This window comes from Eptatretus burgeri, chromosome 8, assembly GCF_056783735.1.
Source record: "Eptatretus burgeri isolate ZD-2024b chromosome 8, Ebu_testis_v1, whole genome shotgun sequence".
NCBI classification, from domain to species: Eukaryota; Metazoa; Chordata; class Myxini; order Myxiniformes; family Myxinidae; genus Eptatretus; species Eptatretus burgeri.
Genome location: NC_140968.1, coordinates 20,324,559 through 20,345,100, shown reverse-complemented (window position 1 = coordinate 20,345,100; position 20,542 = coordinate 20,324,559). Strand labels below are relative to the sequence as shown.

Genomic DNA, 20,542 nt, shown 5'->3' with positions numbered 1-20,542 from the left:
TAAAAAGTCAATGGATACGAACATTTTGTATTTCAAAAAACCCGAGCATTTTTAACCATGAAGCCTTTTGTTACGATGAATACGCCGGCGCACTATTCAAAAGCCATCTTTTTATTTTTTTTTTTGTAATGGAAATTTTTTTTTATTATATATATATATTTTTTTATTTTTTTTTCATTTTTATGGAAAGACACTTAGCGCATCCTGGAGCTGAATGTTAGGTCTATATGTGTGTAAAGTTTCATCAAGATCGGTTCACTGGTCTAGGAGCTTATTGGTTACAAACAAACAAACAGACAGACAGACAGAAGGACTGCCATTTATGGAGTAAGATTACTTAACTGTATATGAGGTCCGTCTAAAAAGTAACGGGACTGAGCCTGCTGTGTGCTCCATTTGCACAACTTGAATGAACAGGTTGTGTCAGTCTTTCAGAACATTCCAGCAATATATATATATATATATATATATATATATATATATATATATATATATATATATATATATATATATATATATATATATATATATATATATATATATATAAATATATATATATATATATATATATATATATATATATGATTGGTGATGGTTGACTGCGCTCATTGTGCGATTTTTTTACAGGTCGTGCTTTACACGTCATCTAGTCTGAGTCGTCGCGCTATATGTCGTGAGCAGACAGCCAATCTGAAGTTTCTTGCCAAGCTTGGCAAAACACCTTCCGAATCCTTCGCAATGATGCAGCAAGTCTACGGGGAAGAAACGATGTCACGTACACATGCATTTGAATGGCACAAGAGGTTCAAATAGGGACGGGAGGAGGTTGAAGACGATCCACAGTCTGGAAGACCTTCAACGAGTAGAACGGCGGACAACATCGAGCGTGTGAAACAGATGGTACGTGCAGATCGTCGACTCATGCTGTGGATGATTGCTGAGGAGCTTTCCATCAACAAGGATACTGTCTGGATTACCATCACTGAAAATCTCAAAATGCACAAGGTGTGTGCAAAGATGGTCCCCAAGCTGTTATCAGAGGACTAGAAACAGCAAAGAGTCACTGTCTGTCAAGACATTATCGAGCGCCTCGAGGATGATCCAGACCTACCCGGGAGAGTCATTACTGGCGATGAATCGTGGATATTCGAATACGATCCTGAGAGCAAACGGCAGAGTCGTCAGTGGAAAAGTCCGGCATCACAAAGACTAAAGAAAGCAAGGATGTCGAAGTTGAAAGTCAAGGTGATGCTCATTGCGTTTTTTGACATCAAGGGCATCATCCACTTAAAGTTTCTACCACAGGGTCAAACAGTGAATCAATACGTGTACAAGGAGATCCTCCGGCGCCTCATGAGATCAGTCCGGGACAAGAGGAGGGATCTGTGGGAAAACAACGCCTGGGTACTCCACCATGACAATGCCCCTGCTCACAGTGCCCTGAGCATCCGACAGTTTCTGGTGGAGAGGAACGTTCCAACTCTGGAGCAACCCCCGTATTCGCCAGACTTGGCCCCTTGTGATTTTTTCCTCTTCCCCAAGCTGAAGGGTTGATCAAGTGGATCCGATTTCCTGATGTGGAGGCCATCAAAAGGGCTGAGACGACGGAGCTCCAGAGGATTCCAGAAGAAGCCTTCCTGGGGTGCATTGAAGCGTGGAAGAAGAGGATGGACAAGTGTGTGAGACTGGAGGGAAACTGTTTGAAGGGGACAAGCTGTGATTTCAATATATGTTTTGGAATAATATTTCTGTGAAGTAAGTCGAGTTACTTTTTCGACAGGCCTCGTATACATATACACTTCTTTTTTTTGCTATCACTTATCGTTATCACAAGATGTGATCTTTCCAGAATTCTCGATGAGACATAGCATTGACTAAATCAATGCCAAAGGTGTCCTTCTCGATGATGTCTCAAAGCATGGTTTTTCAAACCCGGGGGCGCGACCCCAAGTGGGGTCGCCGAGCAAATTTCGTGGGGTCGTGGGCGTCCGCTTGCAGCGAAAAATTTTTGTCCATTTTCGATCGGTGTTCACTTTTACGGGATGTAATATAAACGGTTCGTTCAAAGTATGGGAACTTGCGCAACATGACGCTTGGAATGTGATCCAGCCGATGCGTGGGCTCGCTGAAGGGCGGTTCATTTTGGAAGGAAATTAGTGGTTTGATCCACGGCCTCTCAGACTCGGACTCTGACTCTATCATTAACGTCTATTCACGTCTCCACGTACGACTCGAGACCTTATTTGTGATGGCAGCACCGGCCACCAGCAATTCCCGAGAACGTTCTTACCAGGATAAATTTCTGGACCTTGGATTTTACTACGTGGTGGGTAAAAGTGGGGCACAGAGGCCTCAGTGTGTGATTTGTTTTGAAGTGCTTTCTACGGAGTCTATGAAACAAAATAAGTTGCAGAGGCATTTGACTACAAAACATGCACCTTATCAGGATAAGGAGAGAGCGTTCTTTGAGAGGAAACTTCTTGCACTCAAGAATACGCGTCTTAACAGAGAGGGTACGTGCCATCAGACCAATTATCGGGCATTAGAGGCCTCGTATCGAGTGTCGCTCCATGTTGCCAAGACTAAAAGCCCTCACTCCATTGCGGAAGAACTCGTGCTGCCATGTGCAAAGGACATGGTATCTCTGATGGTTGGGGAGGAAGCGGCAAAGAAACTGGCAGTTAAACCTCTCTCTGACAACACCATCCAATGCAGAATTGAAGATACGAGTCTGGACATAATGAAGATACGAAGATACGGCTCAGGTCGTACAGAAGATCAAGGAATCACCGTGGCACATCACATCGTACGCGCAACTCATCGTCTGGGTCCGCTTCATCAAGGCTGATAACTTTGTCGATGAGCCTCTGCTCATCAAACCATTGGAGGCCACCACCAAAGGTGAGGACATTTTTGGGAAAGTAGAGCAGTTTTATCGTGACCATGATCTGGACTTCGGAAAGTTGCTCGGTTCTACAACAGACGGCGCGCCAGCAATGTTACGAGTGCGTTCTGGATTCAAGGCTAAATTGCTTGAGGTGGCTCCTCAGACCTCCATGGTACACTGCATGATTCACTGAGAAGCACTCACCTCTCGTACTTTGCCAGAAACCTTGCAGAGCGTGCTCTCAGAAGTCGTAAAAATGGTGAATCACATCAAATTGAGTGCCCTCAACACTAGGTTATTCAGGCTATTCTGCCAGGAGATGGACGCCGACCATAAGAATTTACTGTTCTACACTCAAGTCAGATGGTTATCTCGAGGAAACATTCTTCTGCATGTTTACGAGCTCAAAGATGAACTGAAGGAGTTCCTACGCACACAAGGGAAAACGGCATGGGTAGCGTTGCTTGAGTTGGACTCTTGGCTGTCAGAACTGTGCTGCCTCGTTGACATCTTTGAATGTCTCAATGTCCTCAACCGCTCCCTCCAAGGCAAAGACGCCAACCTCGTGATTTTTCCTGACAAAATGAGGGGATTTCTGGTGACTCTAAAATTACTGGCAGACAAAGCAGCTGTCAAGCGCTTCAGCCTTTCCCCCCGTCTGGTGGAGCATCTAACGACCTGCCAGTACGATGATACTGAGCTCGACAGTCTTTCTGGGGAGATAGTACGTCACCTTCGGTCGCTCATTGAACAGTTTGAGCACCATTTCCCTGAGCTGGATGTGCAGTCCTTTTCTGTGGTTCGGGACCCTTTCACGGCTCCGCTGGACTCGATTGCTGATGAAGATGATACAGCACAGGAAGAGCTTGTACAGCTCCAGCAGGATTCAGGAGCGCAGGCTCTTGCGTGGACGAATTCGTTGTCGACATTCTGGTGCAAAATGCTGCCGTCGTACCCGACCCTGTCATGGCGCGTCATTAAGGTTTTCATGCCATAACCTTCATCATACTTTTGTGAGCAGTCGTTCTCCACCATGGTGGTGAATAAAACAAAGAACAGAAATCGCCTAGAAATGGAGCATATGATATGATCCTGGCATTGTCATCTACTTCTCCACGAATAAAGAAGTTGGTTTCTGAAAAAACAGGCTCATCGTTCTCACTGATATATCTAAATGTCATTCGGACAAAACTTCTGAAACATTCAACTGTACTATTTGGATACTGTCGGCTATGAAAACATGACTATGGTGAATAAAGTAAACAGTAAATGTTCTTGTGTCATATGAAATGTTATCTTTTATATTATGAATTGGGTTTTTAATCTTCTGGGTCACGCGATGTAGAGAGGTTTTGAAATTGGGTCGCCACTAAGAAAAGTTTGAAAACCACTGTCTCAAAGGATAGTGACCCCTTCTCCGGGGTTTTTTAGGCCTCCAGAGTCGAACTTTCTTTGAAAGTTCTTCATGTTGCATCACATGACGAGCAAGGCGAAGGCGGCCTTCCCTCACAATAGCAGAGATGTGATGCAAACAACCATACAGATCCCTATTAGTGATATGGGCTTGTGAAGAAATGTTCAGAACTTTACGAAGCAATCAGGTGTAGTTTTTCCAATGTTTGGGTCAAGGTCCAGGATTCGCACCCATAGAGAAGGATCAACTCAACCGTAGTTTTGAAGACCCTTAGCATACTCTGTCTACGAATTGGAGATTTCCAAACTTTATGGAGGGCGTGAACTGCTGCCCAAGCCCGAGTTTTTCTGCATTCTAAGTCACGCTGTGTGTTGGTGTAGGAGAAAAGGTATTCAAAGTCATTCACTCTCTCTGTCAGACTTCCAGAAGCAGTAAGTGGAGCACACTCAGCAGAAGCATTGACGTGCATATGCTGTCTTTTCAGCATTGAGTACGAGCCCAATAGACCTCGCAGCAGTTTAAACCTTGTGAAGTAGTTCAGCTTCACTTAACAAGTCTGAGAAGAGCGCTAAGGCCTAAGTCACATTTGCCACGGCGGCCGTGGGGTTTCCAAAATCTACGGCCACTAGCAATCATACAGCGGCTGCAGTATTTCCACGGTCACACAATGTAGCAGTTACATATGTTTTTATTTTTCGGGGAGCCGCACGGCATATTTAGAAATTGTGGAGACCAAAAACGTGGGGTTGCCGTACGGTCTTTGATTTGATGTCACACGGTGACCTTAAGGGGGCCCTGCGGCGGCCATAGAATTTTCAAGGCAGACGCAAGGTAGCCTCAAGGTGCCCACAAGGTGACCGCAGGGAGGCCCTAAGGCGAACGTGCGGCCAGACGGACGGTAACGAGTGGGCTTTTTTTTTTTTTTTTTGGCTTGTCGAATTGCTATGGCGAACGTAGAAATGAAAAAAGTTATAACTCCGCGTTATAATTCCACGGCGACCCCTATGGCCTGTAAATGATAGCCAAACAGCGTAGGGCCACCGCAGAAACTCTGCGGCCGCCGCATATTTCTGTCAATTCAGAGGGCGTACGGCCGCCGTATCCTCGCCGTAGAGCAAATGTGACTTAGGCCTAAGTAATAAGCAAAGTTGAGGTCAGAGATGTGCTTGGCTGGATGTCTGTGACTTCTGTTCCGGGAGAAAGTTAAACTATCCCAGTCTTCAATCACAGTTTTTACAGCATAGTCTAAGGCAATGGTAAGCAGGTAAAGAGCGAGCGGGTCACCTTGAAGAACTCCATTGTCAATTTTAAAAGTTGCAGTCTCTCATTTAGGAGTTAATACCACTGCAGAGTTATCTTCATACATAATTTGTATGGCCTTCACAATCAACTCAGGGATACCATATGGGTGTAGAATTTGGAAACGTTTATTCCTATCAATGGAGTAGAAGGATTTCCTGCAGTCCATGAAGATGATAACAGCCTCGTTTTGGTGATTACGTACTTCCTCAATGATGCGCCCGAGAACAAGGATCTGAGAAGATGTAGATTGAATGGGCCCAAAACCATTTTGATTTGAGCAAAGGATCTTTTTCTAATTCAGGACAAATGCTGTTAAAAAGGAGGTGATTGTCGATTTTGGCTGTTTTTCGAGTTGAATTTATTCCTAGGTAGTTTTCAGGAAGCGTTAAAATTTCCTTTCTTGGGTATTGTTACAATATCTGCTTTCCCCCATTCTGGAGGGCACTTTCCTAGGTATGTTTAGTTGCAGAATTTCAATAAGATTTTTCTTAACTTTGGAAGTCACCAGACTTTGAATGGAATACCATCGAGACCGGGGACTTTTCCAAGTTTCACATGTTTCATTGCCGTGTCAAGTTCTACTGATGAAAAGATTCCAGCAGTAATGTTGGAGTTGACCTCAAAAATGGGATCGATTGAATTTTTTGGTAGGCTGGTATTATCAGGAGAGCGCAGTTTTTTTGAAATGAGTTTTTCAAGAATCTAAGCGATCCTCACCTTGGATAAAAACGGTTTTAGATTTCTTTCCAGAAAGATGTTTCACTTGAATCAAGGTGTTATGGAGTGTGCTGGTTGATTCCACTTTGTCAAAGCCTCCCAATGTATTGTGAAACCGCTTGGCATATCTAATATATAAAGCTCATTCTAACCACTCACTGACTGATATTAATGTTCGGTGCCTTCTGGGTGATGTGGAACGCTGAAATTTTGCGTGCTGACTGACATCGAAGCCATTACACCGGGGGTGGGGGGGGGGGATTACAGAACCAATGACGAGAAGAATGAGAAGTAACCCAATGATGATGACATGGATTTCTCTTGTTTTAACAACGAAAAAGAGTTCCATGCTTCCATGCATGACCAGAAGTAGGTCGAGTAGTCAATAAAAATTAACAATAAAACGGCTGCGTGCACCAGCTTGGTTTCCTTTGGCTTGATGAAGCTTGTGGATCACAAGCGAAACGTTGCCTGAGGCTGACCCTGCTCTTCCCGTTTGTTTCAAAATTGGAAAGTGAGTTCAGTTATATTTATTAGTTGGCTGTGACTTCATATATTACAAAAGCTCATTCTAACCACTGACTGACTGATATTAATGTTCAGTACCTTCTGAGTGAAGTAGAAAGCTGAAATTTTGCATGCCGATAGACATTGAAGCCGATACACCAGGAAAAAAAAAATCACAGACTCATTGGACAGTATCCATAAATGAAAATATAAATAAATGAAAGTAAATGAATGAAAAAAATTAATGAAGGCGAGCGACCCGAGACAATGAGGAGCACAGTAATCTCACATGCTGACGGACATCGAAGCTGATACACCAGGAAAAAAAAAAAATCACAAAACCATCAGAAGGCATCAATCAATGAAAATATAAATAAATAAAAATAAATAAATGAAAAAAATGCAGGTAAGCAACCCGAAACAAGGGGGAAGCACAGTTCGTTATTGCTTACAATGTGTAAGCATACCTCACCAGTATATATATATATATATATATATATATATATATATATATATATATATATATAAAATATTCATACACAATTATTATTCTGTGCTGGTCAAGCTGGTTCCCCCCACGCCCACCCCACCTTTTTGTTTTTTTCAGAGATTTCTTTTTTCCTTTGTTTTGTTGTTTTCCAATAAAAGAAAGTCTCACAGTCTCAGACAGAGACACAGAGAGACTTTTCTCATGTTAGCCCTCCTCCCTCATTCCCATGCATACATCGTGAAGAAATGGTGAAGAAATGGAATTACGATTTCAAAATTGGAGAGGAAAAAAAAAAAACAATTTCAGGTTAAAATAAAGCACATCCCACAAGGACTCACATGGAACTCCAAAGGAGCATTGATGATTTGGTTGACGTTTGGTAGGGATCCACCATAGAAGTTTGAGCGGCTCTGAGCGAGCTGCAACTGCTGTGCTTTAAAATGCAGCTGCATCACCATACGGAGAAAGGAATGTGGTTTGGGGGTTGGGGTAGAGTGGGGGGGAGGGGAGGACAGGTAGCTATTAGCACTTTGTACGCAAACTATGTATCATACACATTACCTGGAGTAAGTTACACATTGATTCACACATTTTAAATGGCCTTCAACAGGTGAGTCAAAAGAACTGCTTCTCAGTCACATCTCAGTTTATAGTGAAATGATAATTTGCTGGAATTGAATGAAAGCAAAGCTAACCAAAGAAATATTTTAGTTTTCCTATTTGCATGGAAATACAAGAAAGCAAATAATCATAATAATAACAATAATACGAGCTTCCTTACAAAGAATTTCAATGCAGAAAGCCATTCGGACGATCAAGCCTGCATAATGATTGCTTGTTTATAAATTCCTTTATAAATTCTAAGTGACAAGCAAGGAAACAGTACGACCATTTTTCCGGTCTTTTGTACGAGTCGACTGGGGTTCGAACCACTGACGTCCCAAACTCTGAGCTCGAACCATTATGCCATCAAATGTGGTATAATCTATATATTAAAATAGTGGCAATTTTCTGTCTGCTTGTCTGTCTGTATGTCAGTCACACCAAGTCATTACATCTGGTACTTCATAATGGTATAGGACGGCTGACTGCAACATCTGCCATTTATATTTTCATGCAGTTCAGGCCTAACACATTGTCAAACCTGTCATATTCGCAATCACCATGCCCGACCTTTGCATTTTCTATTCATTGTGAAACAAACTCAGCAATAGTTAAAATGACCATCAAATATCGAAAGGATAGTTTTCATGAGCCTTCCAAAGACACAGTATGTTTCGACCTTAGGCTTCATTGCTTAGATCTCACCTTCAGGCCGCTTCAGGTTATTTTTATTTTTTTTCTGAAGTGATCGATGCAGTGTTCCGGACTTCCTGCCCAGGTTATTTTTTTCTCCCCCTGGGAGAGTTTCAGCCTTTTACCATGGGAGTAACGAATGAGACAAGGCGTCTTAATATAGTAATATCCACACCATCCATCCATTGGGACCATACTCTGTGCAGAGCGTTGGTGCTGCCTAAGACACAATCTTGGACGGGTCGCCACTCCGACACAGGATACCAGCAAGCAGATGACACTCATTTTGCCGACCTCGGAAGGATGACAGGCAGAGTCAACCCCACCTGGTATTAATTCAACAGACGAGTGGGATTTTAACTCAGGACCCTCGGATCCCAAGCCCAGCACCCCAACCATTAAGCCAACACCAGACACAGAGTAATATCGTTTACATAATAATAATAATAATAATAATAATAATAATAATGTAATGTTAATAATAATAATAATAATAATAATAATAGTAACTGAAATCGTAACACAGGCTTTTACTGTGGAAGTAACAAATTAGCCTTGGCTTAATACAGTAATATCATTTTTGTAATAATAATAATAATAATAATAATAATAATAATAACGTAACGTTAATAATAATAGCAACCATTATCGTAACACTGCAATCCCTTTGTCATGACTGGATAGTTGCTGGATTAAAGCGGTATATTATTCATGACTCAATGAGAAACGGTGTAATGATCATGAAATGATTCTGGTGGTCCAACGAGGAAGGCGACCAAACATCGTCAACGCCTACATGAAAAAACAAAACAAAACAAAGAAAACTCTCCATAATGGTGACATTGCAAGACACTAACTTTAAGAACAAATATGCCCTTGCCTGATCGACTTGATGGTGTGGATGAAGCAAATAGAAAACGTCCCGAGCATGATGCCGATTGTTTGTTGCAAGTGGGCGAGGGGCACCTGCCTTCTGTGGAGGGTAACCTTTACGATGATGTAATTGCATTACCGCCTGCTCTTTGTGTGAACTCGGAAGATGAAGTCATCGTCCATGTGAATGCCGGACTTTAAGAACCATCCAATCATACAAATTCTGAGTGGTTGGCTTTATGTGTGATTTTAACCACAACGGACAACATGGTTAACCTGATACACAGAAAGATCATTGACCGCCTGCTGGGTGACACTTTCGACATCAAAAGTGTCGATTCTTTGGCCAATCAAAACCTATCTGCCCTTCAGCCACCTGAGTTTCTTAACTCAATAAATCTTTCAGGTGAGCCACCACACAAGATGTGACTGAAGGTTAACACTCCTATCATGCTGTTGTGAAATCTTAATCCTCACAATGGCCACTGGAACAGAACACATTACATCTTAACCAATATCACTGATCGTCTTATTGAGGCATGGATACTCATTGGAGAGCGTGCCGAGTCTATTCTCCTTATTCCTAGAATTCTTTTTTCTCCATCTGACATGGATCTTCCTTTCCAATTCTGCCGATAACTATCAACAAAAGTCAGTGTCAGAGCATGTGGCGATGTGGAGTCCTGCTTCCCAACAGAGTTGTTACACACGGACAGCTGTACGTTGCAGTGAGTAGAGTAGAAGACCACTCGATCTACGCATCTTTGCCAACCAGAATGAATTCCACATAAGGAGAAGGAGTGGCCATGCTGCAAGCTGACAAACCAGCAAGGTTGTTTATTGTGAGATCATGTAAACTCAGGGGCAGATCCAGAGTGACATTTGGAGAGTTAATGGCTCCCAAGAAAATTTTGCTTTTTTAAAACTTAAAATGGATTTATTTGGCTCAGTAAACAAAACCTTTCCTAGTTCATTAAAACAAACGTAGGCTATCCATAAAAATTGAATTACTAGGGGCCCAATCTCCCCTCCCCCCCTCATTCACCACTGAAATAAAACTTCTTTTTTTTTTTTACCGATTATCACGATTGTTCGCCACCACAAAGCATAAACAAGAAAAACAGCAATCAGAGATTGCAGACCCTCGCCAGGCCTTCTTTTGAGTGGTGTATTTTTTTATTTTATAGATTTTAGAGTAAATCCAATGTTGCTACCAAACCATGTGACCTATGATATCATATGTGTGAACCTTTTGTTCCTCATGTGCAGGTGGTCATACGTGTAAAGTTTCGCTTCAATTTGTTCAGCCACTTCAGAGAAGAAGATTTTTGAAGGTTTTTTTTTAAAAACAAAAACAATATGGCTGCCGAATCACGTGACAGATGACGTCATTAATTTTTTTCTCTGTGGACCACTTTATCCCTAGATGACCCTCAAAAATTTTCATAATGATCGGATGTGGCATTCTACGTATGCAATTATGACGTCATAACGAAGGCACCAATGACGTCAAAGGAAAAAAAAATCACACTCATTCCCCATGAGGAATACTTGCTATGTGCCAAGTTTCAATTTTTTCCTTGGTGCGGTTTCAGAGGACAGAGGTCCAAAGTTTTTCCGTTTTTCCAATATGGCTGCCACACCATGTGACCTTTAACGTCAATATATATCATTAAAACATTCTACATGAGTAGTCGCACCAAAGGTGAAAATTTCATCTCAATCCAACAAGCAGTTGCAGAGAAAAACATGAAAGTTCTGTGCGGACAAACAGACAGACAAACAGACAGGCAAACAAACAGACAATCGGACCCAAATGCAATACCCTCTCCTCTGGCGAGGGTAATTATGCCAAAGGCAACAAAGGAAATGCCCCGAGAAAGCTAATTCGCAACGTTTGTTTAAATGAGATGTATAAAACAACACGCTTTTTCCTCATTGTTACTTTCATTCAACGTCTGATCTCTGGGAACATAAAAACAAAAATCATTTCTGTTATAACATTATTTTTGGCAATACGTGCATGGTGGACTAAAATTAACGCTGGTTAGTTAGCAGTAAACATAAACTTCCGGGAGCATGGGAAGCAGCGTACCATTGCCCATGCACCACCCAAATAAGGGAGCGTTTCTGAGGAACTCTGTTCTGCAGGTCCTCATTAGTAATTACGAATAAAGATGATAATATTACTCCCAGGAAGAAATAGGTGTGAGAAATAGAGAAACTTCTGTAAAAAGATTTGTAGTGTCCATCTCCTCCATAAGTCCAAAACTACGACACCGAGCAGCCCTAAACTTTGCATGCATACCAAGGGGACTTCAATTTGGTGCATGAATGAAAATTGGGTATTTATGTAAAATTAAACATCCGTTTTGAAGATAATTTAGGGGGTGCTCATCACAAAAAACCAAAATAAGCCTTACAAAGATGGTGGCACACCAGAAGGTTAGCCTTCTGTGAGCTTGCAAGAGTCTGAAGCTGCTATTTTTTTGGCCTGCTCAACAATTCCTTGACTTGAAACAGGCCACAACAGTTTCTGAATGATAAAGTATTTTTTTCACTTTCCTCACTCACTCACTTTTTTCATTTTCCTCCTCTGGTAGTTTGTACATGTGGCATTTGAGCCTGGGAAGGAACTGCTGAAATCTATCTATTTTTTAAATAGAAATTATTTATTTTAAATAGAAATATATTATAAATAGAAATAAATTAACATTTATTTCTATTTTTTTTCTTCCACAATTCTGTTTATTCATTCTAACGATTGCTTTTTCTTATTTTTCATGTCTTTTACTGTCTATTCCTCTCTTTCGTTATCCATCTCTCTAAGGAGAAGTGAGTTCTTGCAGAAAGTTTTCTGGAAGGCTCACTCAGCTATGCCTGGATGGGTTTGAGGATCGTGTAGTGGCTGAAACCTGAAACCCATTCAGGTTCCTTTTGATGACTCCATCTTTCCTCTTTACTTCTTCGGGTTCCTTCTTGGTTTACAGTTTCATTGTATTGTTACGAATCTGGGAACCATGCGCACTCAACATTCAGGTCCCAAAGTTAGTTATGTCGATAAGTATGTGTACAGTTAGAATCCATCCCCTTCTGTCTAATGGGAATTACATGTGTGCGCTACAGGTTATTTTTTTTAGTTAGGTTCTTTATACATCCACAACGATTATTACAAGATCGATAACAACACCGACGCCATTGCCCACGTGCGTTCGACCACGTACGTGGGCAGAGATTTTCATCACCTCAGCTCCGACTCCACCCATTGTCCAATCATGCACAGAGGACGACTTTACCACGACACCCCAGCCAATCGGGTGATGCGAGCGAGGTTGTCGTCCTTCGACCAATGCGACTCCTCCACTGTGTGAGGGGCGGTCCGCCTCATGTCACCACGCCTCCCAGACCAATCAACGGACTTGGCGCCTGTTTTGGCCAGTGACAAAGGCAACGAGCGCATTTGCATGCCAAAACCGTCCAGTGAGGGAGAGCGGGTCGCGAGGAGGTGGCTCTTCCCCTCTGGAGAAGGAGGGGATAATTGTCGGCACGATCGGACGAGAGAAAAAGTGTCGGAGCTGGTGTCGGGGCTCGTGTTGGTGGTGCTCGTGGTTGGTCGAAGTGTCGGAGTTTGTGGTTCCTAAGGTGGTGATCGTGTTGTTGGTAGACCACCCACTCCCTGGTGTTCTGGTCTGCTGGGTGCTCCTTGGTGGTCGCCGGTCTTCTCCTCAGCACTTGGTGCGAAGCTGACCGTGTGGGTTTGGGTTCCTCCACATGGTTCGCAAAGGAGCTCACAGGCCCTTCGACGACCCGAGCTCCGAAAGTGTGATCGAAACGCCACGCGCTCACGGCCAGGTAGCCAGCCGTTCTGACTCCCAACCGAACTATCCTCCTCGGCTGGAGAGCCGAATAAATACACGGCAGGGTCCATTTCTTTGGGTGCGTGTCTGTGTGTGGGCCCGTCTTCAAGTATAATTGTGTAAGTGCTTTCTTTTGCTCATTTTACATTACATTATTTATTCGTGATAACTCTGCTCTGTGTTCCCCTCCCCGATTATTGTTATAAATAAATATCCCTTTTGTTGAATGTACCAGCTCGTTTCTGTGTTTCTTTCATTGGCTCAGCACGCTGTGTATTGAGAGATAGCGAGGGTAAATTGTTCATTTGGTCCAGCGCGGCTCTGGTAACTCCACTCGGTTATGCCGGATCCGAGCCGTTACCTGCGACTCTGATCGGACAGAGTCAGCCAAGGGTGTGGTTCCCCAGTAGTTAGTTTGCATGGGTATTTAGGAATATTGACATTGGGAATTGACCCTACCCCACGTGGTCGACCTATTGGCGATCTTCGGTCCGATAAGGGACCTGTGACCTTCTGGATTTATCTGAAAGGTACGACCTAAATTCCGGGTGTTCGGTGGAGCCGACTCTACTGCTCCCCCGAGCGGTCATGCTCACCACTGAGACCCGGCACGACAACAGTATCATTGATTGCCTGACCCTCATCACGACGAATCGCTGGATACATTGCAATCCCTATAAATGCCAGGACACGACAGCGTTCATGACTTTATTTAATTTCCGCACATTCCATAACCACCAGAATCTCAACCTCAGCCTGATCATCATACCCTATCTCTATCTCTATCTCTCTGTCTCTTTTGCACCCATATCCATCCATCTCTCTCCAACCCCTATCCATCCCTCTCTCTCCCACCCCTATCCATCCCTCTCTCTCCCACCCCTATCCATCCCTCTCTCTCCCACCCCTATCCATCCCTCTCTCTCCCACCCCTATCCATCCCTCTCTCTCCCACCCCTATCCATCCCTCTCTCTCCCACCCCTATCCATTCCTCTCTCTCCCACCCCTATCCATCCCTCTCTCTCCCACCCCTATCCATCCCTCTCTCTCCCACCCCTATCCATCCCCCTCTCTCCCACCCCTATCCCTCCCTCTCTCTCCCACCCCTATCCATCCCTCTCTCTCCCACCCCTATCCATCCCTCTCTCTCCCACCCCTATCCATCCCTCTCTCTCCCACCCCTATCCATCCCTCTCTCTCCCACCCCTATCCATCCCTCTCTCTCCCACCCCTATCCATCCCTCTCTCTCCCACCCCTATCCATCCCTCTCTCTCCCACCCCTATCCATCCCTCTCTCTCCCACCCCTATCCATCCCTCTCTCTCCCACCCCTATCCATCCCTCTCTCTCCCACCCCTATCCATCCCTCTCTCTCCCACCCCTATCCATCCCTCTCTCTCCCACCCCTATCCATCCCTCTCTCTCCCACCCCTATCCATCCCTCTCTCTCCCACCCCTATCCATCCCTCTCTCTCCCACCCCTATCCATCCCTCTCTCTCCCACCCCTATCCATCCCTCTCTCTCCCACCCCTATCCATCCCTCTCTCTCTCACCCCTATCCATCCCTCTCTCTCCCACCCCTATCCATCCCTCTCTCTCCCACCCCTATTCATCCCTCTCTCTCCCACCCCTATCCATCCCTCTCTCTCCCACCCCTATCCATCCCTCTCTCTCCCACCCCTATCCATCCCTCTCTCTCCCACCCCTATCCATCCCTCTCTCTCCCACCCCTATCCATCCCTCTCTCTCCCACCCCTATCCATCCCTCTCTCTCCCACCCCTATCCATCCCTCTCTCTCCTACCCCTATCCATCCCTCTCTCTCCCACCCCTATCCATCCCTCTCTCTCCCACCCCTATCCATCCCTCTCTCTCCCACCCCTATCCATCCCTCTCTCTCCCACCCCTATCCATCCCTCTCACTCCCACCCTATCCATCCCTCTCACTCCCACACCCCTATCCCTCCATCCCTCTCTTCTCCCACCCCTATCCATCCATCCCTCTCTTCTCCCACCCCTATCCATCCATCCCTCTCTTCTCCCACCCTATCCATCCATCCCTCTCTTCTCCCACCCCTATCCATCCACCCCTATCCATCCATCCCTCTCTTCTCCCACCCTATCCATCCATCCCTCTCTTCTCCCACCCCTATCCATCCACCCCTATCCATCCATCACTCTCTCTCTCCCACCCCTATCCATCCATCCCTCTCTCTCTCTCCCACCCCTATCCATTCATCCCTCTCTCTCTCTCTCCCACCCCTATCCATCCATCCATATATCTCTCTCTCTCTCTCTCTCTCTCTCTCTCTCTCTCTCTCTCTCTCTCTCTCTCTCTCTCTCTCTCTCTCTCTCTCTCTCTCTCTCTCTCTCTCTCTCTCTCTCTCTCTCTCTCTCTCTCTCTCTCTCTCTCTCTCTCCTTTCTTTCCTTTCCTCTCGCCTCCCCTTCCTCCCTTTCCTTTCCTATCCCCCTCCCTCCCTTTCCTCCCTTTCCTTTCCTATCCCCCTCCCTCCCTTTCCTCTACCCTCCATCCCACCCTTTCCTTTCATCTCCCTCCTCCCTCCCTTTTTCTCCCCTTCCCTCCCTCCCCTCCCTTCCTCTCCCCTCCCTTTCCTTTTCTCTCCCCTACCTTTCCTTTCCTCTCCCCTCCCTCCCTCCCTTTCCTCTCCCCTCCACTCTCCATTTCCTCTCTCCTCCACTCCCTCCCTTTCCTCTCCCCTCCCTCCCTTTCCTCTCCCCTCCCTCCCTTTCCTCTCCCCTCCCTCCCTCCATTTCCTCTCCCCTCCCTCCCTCCCTTTCCTTTTTCTCCCCTCCCTTTCCTTTTCTCTCCCCTACCTTTCCTTTCCTCTCCCCTCTCCTCCCTCCCTCCCTTTCCTCTCCCCTCCACTTCTTCCCTTTCCTCACTCCAACATACTTGACAAAAAAAATTTTTGGCAAAGTATGTCGGTCTGTAGTATTTGTCTGTCTGCCTGTCTGTCACACGATTTTTGGTGACAGTTTTCAAGCAATCGTTCTGAATTTGTTTATATATATATATATATATATATATATATATATATATATATATATATATATATATATATATATATATATATATATATATATATATATATATATATATATATATATATATATATATATATGTCAGTGACAGGCCAAAGACAGCAATGGATAACTTTGGTGAAGATCCGAATCTGAGAATTTCTCAAGTGATTCTTCACCATTAAGAAATCGGGCCAAAAACATTATATAGCACAATATCTCAACTGGTTATGGATGGATCCGGACGAAACTTAGGGGACAGGTTGGGACGAAACTTAGGGGACGAATTGATTCAATTTTGGTGATTATCCGCATCTGGATCTGGATACGAGAATTTTTAACTGATTCTTCACCATTGAGAGAAGGGACTAAATGATATTGCATGATATCTGAAAAAGTTGTGGACGGATTTGGATGAAACTTGGTGGACATGTTGGTTATATGACAATGACCAAGTGATTCGATTTTAGTGAAGATCCGAGTCTGGATCCCGATCGGAAAATTTTTCAAGTGATTCTTCACCATTGAAAGATCGGACCAAAAACGATATACGAGCACAATATCTCAAAAGGATGTGGTTGGATTCCGCCGAACTTGGCAGACAGGTTGGGAGTGCCACTGGGAAGAATTGATTCAATTTTGGTGAAGATCTGAATCTGGATACGAGAATGATTTAATTTTTAACTGATTCTTCACCAATGAGAGATGGGGCTAAAAATGATATTGCATGATATCTCAAAAAGTTGTGGATGGATTCGGATGAAACTTGGTGGACAAGTTGGGTGTGTGACAGGGAAGAATTCATTAAATTATGGTGAAGATCCAAATCCGGATCCAATAATTTTTAAAGTGATTCTTCACCATTGAGAGATGTGGCCAAAAACTATGTGCAGCCTGATATCTCAAAAAGTTGTGGATGAGTTATGACAAAACAAGGTGGATGAGTTGGTTAAGTGTTAAGAACAAGCTGATTCGATTTTGGTTAAGGTCCGGATTCAGATCCAACCCATCAGTGGGATTCAAAATTTAAACTGCTCAGCCTGTCGGAGGTATGCGCTCCACCGAGTGCCGTTCTGTTTCGCCAAGTGTCACTCTGTGGATGATTTTTACCTTCGCATTCTGCGAAAGGTTATGTTTTGGTCGGCGTGTATTTATTTATTTATTTGTAATCTTGTGATTCGTATAACTCAAAAAGTATAAAACCGAATTGCATGAAATTTGGTGGGATGATTGGTTATTGGCCAGGAAGCATTCGATTAGATTTTGGGATCGTTCGGGTCAAAGGTCAAGGTCACGAAAAGGTCAAAATCGTCTTTTTACGATAACACGGTCAATTTTTATTCAATTTGCATGCAACTAACGCCAAAATGTTCAGAATTCAACGCCTCATCTTGTGATATGCAATATGACACAATGACGCCCATACTCGTTACCGGTTAGGGTTCAAAGGTCAGGGGGGTCACGACCTTGAAAAATATGCGGTTTTTGTCATAACGCGGTCAATTCTTGTCCGCTTTACATGAACCCAGCACCAAAATGTTCAGAATTTAATGCCCAATCTTGTGACACAATGACGTCATAACACATGTCACCGGTTGGGGTAAAGTGTCGGGTTGGGGTAAAGTGTTGGGTTGGGGTAAAGTGTCCACACTCAAAACACACAGCAAATTCGATTGGTCGAGACGGCGTAACATTTTGCCCAACTACTGCTAAAGTGGAGGTTCTTGGAAATGCAAACAAGATGATTTGTGTTCTGCAATGTTCAAAAATATAATTCAATTGAAATAAAAGAAAAGTTTTAAAGTCTGTAAAAAAAAAAGAACAAAAAACAAAAAAAACATTGAATCGAAGTTTACCGCCATTGATGCACCCACTTTTACACCTCCTTATTTTAGTTATTTGTGCCTACTGTATGTGTCCTTTATGACATTCTTAAAATCAGTAAGTTTCCTGTTTGGAATGATTTTTAATTTTATTTGACTGCCAGACAGGCAGAGACGAAGCTATACCCTCCGGGTCTTCAAGACAGCTGTTCACGGCCATTTCAAATCATCCCCAATCCAAAACCATGATCTTTTCTACCCTCGTTAAACCGATACAAATCCCTCCTCCAAAATTTCCAGTTTTTTTTCTCCTTGAAGTTTCCTTCTGTGTCCAACTTGTCCACCCCTTGCATGTGTGTTTTGCATCCTGTTCTTGGCCGTTATGCCCCGATTCGTTTAGTACCCCAGCTCTTCCATGAGCCTCAACTATGTATACAAAAAAAAAATTGTTTTACCCTTCTGTGTGTATACATGCTCAAGACGAGCGAGACTCCACACAGGTCACCAAAGTACTGCCAAACTGCAGGTTCGTGTTCCGATCCATGCTCCACAGTGTTCAAAATATAAGATTCAATTCAAATGAAGCAGTATATGCCTGGTGTTGGCTGAATGGTTAGGGTGGTGGGCTTTGGATCCTAGGGTCTTGAGTTCAAATCCCGCTCAGCTGTTGAATTAATACCAGGTGGGATTGACTCGGCCTGTCATCCATCTGATCTCGGCAAAATGAGTGCCAGCATGCTGGTATACTGTGTCGGAGTGGCGACCCGTCCAGGATTGTGCCCAATAGTGAAGAAGACTGCTTAGATAGCACCAACGCTCTGCACAGAATATGGTCCCAATCTCCTCCTCCTCCTCCTCCTCTGCTATCGTCGACTGTCAGACAGGCAGCGTGAACCAATTGCTCAACCCCGCTTTGCTCTTCGCTTAGTGAATAAAATGACAAAGACCATCGTCTAATGACTTGGCGATGTGTTCTGGTTGCACTTCCTAGCTGAAGATGGCCGTTCCCCTGTGACATGCAAATCTTCCGCACCCACAGCAACCGCTCTCTGACTTGGCAAGCAGCGTAACCTGTCAATAAATATGCGAGAACACAGCATTCGCTTCTTGCACTCGTTTAGGCAGGGGATTTGTATTTTGTTCACGGTGTGGACGATAACTCGCCTACTCTTTGGAAAAGACAACGTGGCACCTTTAATATCCAGCAGGTAATGCTGCGGAGCAGATGTGACAGCAGGTTTAACATCCATCAAAGGGAGGACGCATTTTGTGACACAACTACCTGTGGCTGTGGCTGTTCATTGCATCATTGCTGGGAGCACGGCCATGCCGCTGATGCAGTGCCCCCGTTTCCAGCATCCTCAGAGGAATGAAAGGCTGAGTCAACCCACCTGGTGTTATCTAACGTTTCGTCAGGCGCTCATACTCAAGACCCTAAAATCTTAAGGCAGCCACCTTAGCCGTTAAGCAAACACCGGGCGAAGCACCAGTTTACACTCGGGATGGAAATCGGAATCTAACCCTGAATAGACAGCTTAAAGGTAAGTGTGTGGTTCATAAAACAATACAGCTACCACATTGATATTTTTCTATTAATGATTGTTCACTTCAGGTTATGTAAAGGTATGTCTCTGTCTGTCTGTCTGTCTGTCTGTCTGTCTGTCTGTCTGTCTGTCTGTCTGTCTGTCTGTCTGTCTGTCTGTCTGTCTGTCTGTCTCTCTCTCTCTCTCTCTCTCTCTCTCTCTCTCGTGCAGCCTGTGGCTGCTGGTTGCATCATTGGTTGGGACGCGGCTATGCCGCTGATGCAGTGCCCCCCTTACCAGTACACTGGTACTCATTTCGCCAACCTCAGAAGGATGACAGGCTGAGTCAACCTCCTGGTGTATTTTTTTTAATTCAGCGTCCATCAGGGCTTGAACTCAGGACCCTCGGATCCCAAGCCGTCCCCCTAACCACTAAGCCAACACCAAGCTTTAAAGGTATGTAAAGGCACTTGATATAAACCGCAATCATCATGTTCCACCTTTTGTAAACATACACACCTTCCACGCCCCCCCCATCCCAACCCCCTCCTCCCACATCCCCTGAAGCGCCACCCAGAGGCGAGGCCGAGCGTGGCGCTCGACTCACGGTGCTCGGCTAGAAGGGCGTGCGCCCTGAGCGCTGGGAGAGACCGAGCAGTCTCGACAACCTAGCGGGTCGGCATGGACGTGTCGTTCCACCAAAAACATGCACAACACTTCCATGATACTCACAGCCCGGGTGAGGCTGAGATCCTTCATAACCTCGTCGAAAGCCGCGGTCTCCTCGGCCTGCTTCTGGTTGTGCAAGG

General features: G+C 44.5%; 1 protein-coding gene across 3 annotated transcripts in view; it reads right to left on the bottom strand.

The window, feature by feature from the left end:
• Window positions 1-20,542, bottom strand: part of LOC147021260 (CREB-regulated transcription coactivator 1-like) — a 200,623-nt gene that overhangs the window by 179,131 nt on the left and 950 nt on the right. For all 3 annotated transcript variants that reach the window (XM_085891085.1, XM_085891082.1, XM_085891083.1), the window contains exons 2-3: window positions 20,466-20,542; window positions 7,656-7,763 (exon numbers count right to left, since the gene is read on the bottom strand). The exon at window positions 20,466-20,542 is cut by the window's right edge and continues 62 nt beyond it. In XM_085891085.1, the coding sequence (XP_085747211.1) occupies window positions 7,656-7,763; window positions 20,466-20,542 (185 nt within the window). The remainder of the gene's footprint in view (window positions 1-7,655; window positions 7,764-20,465) is intronic.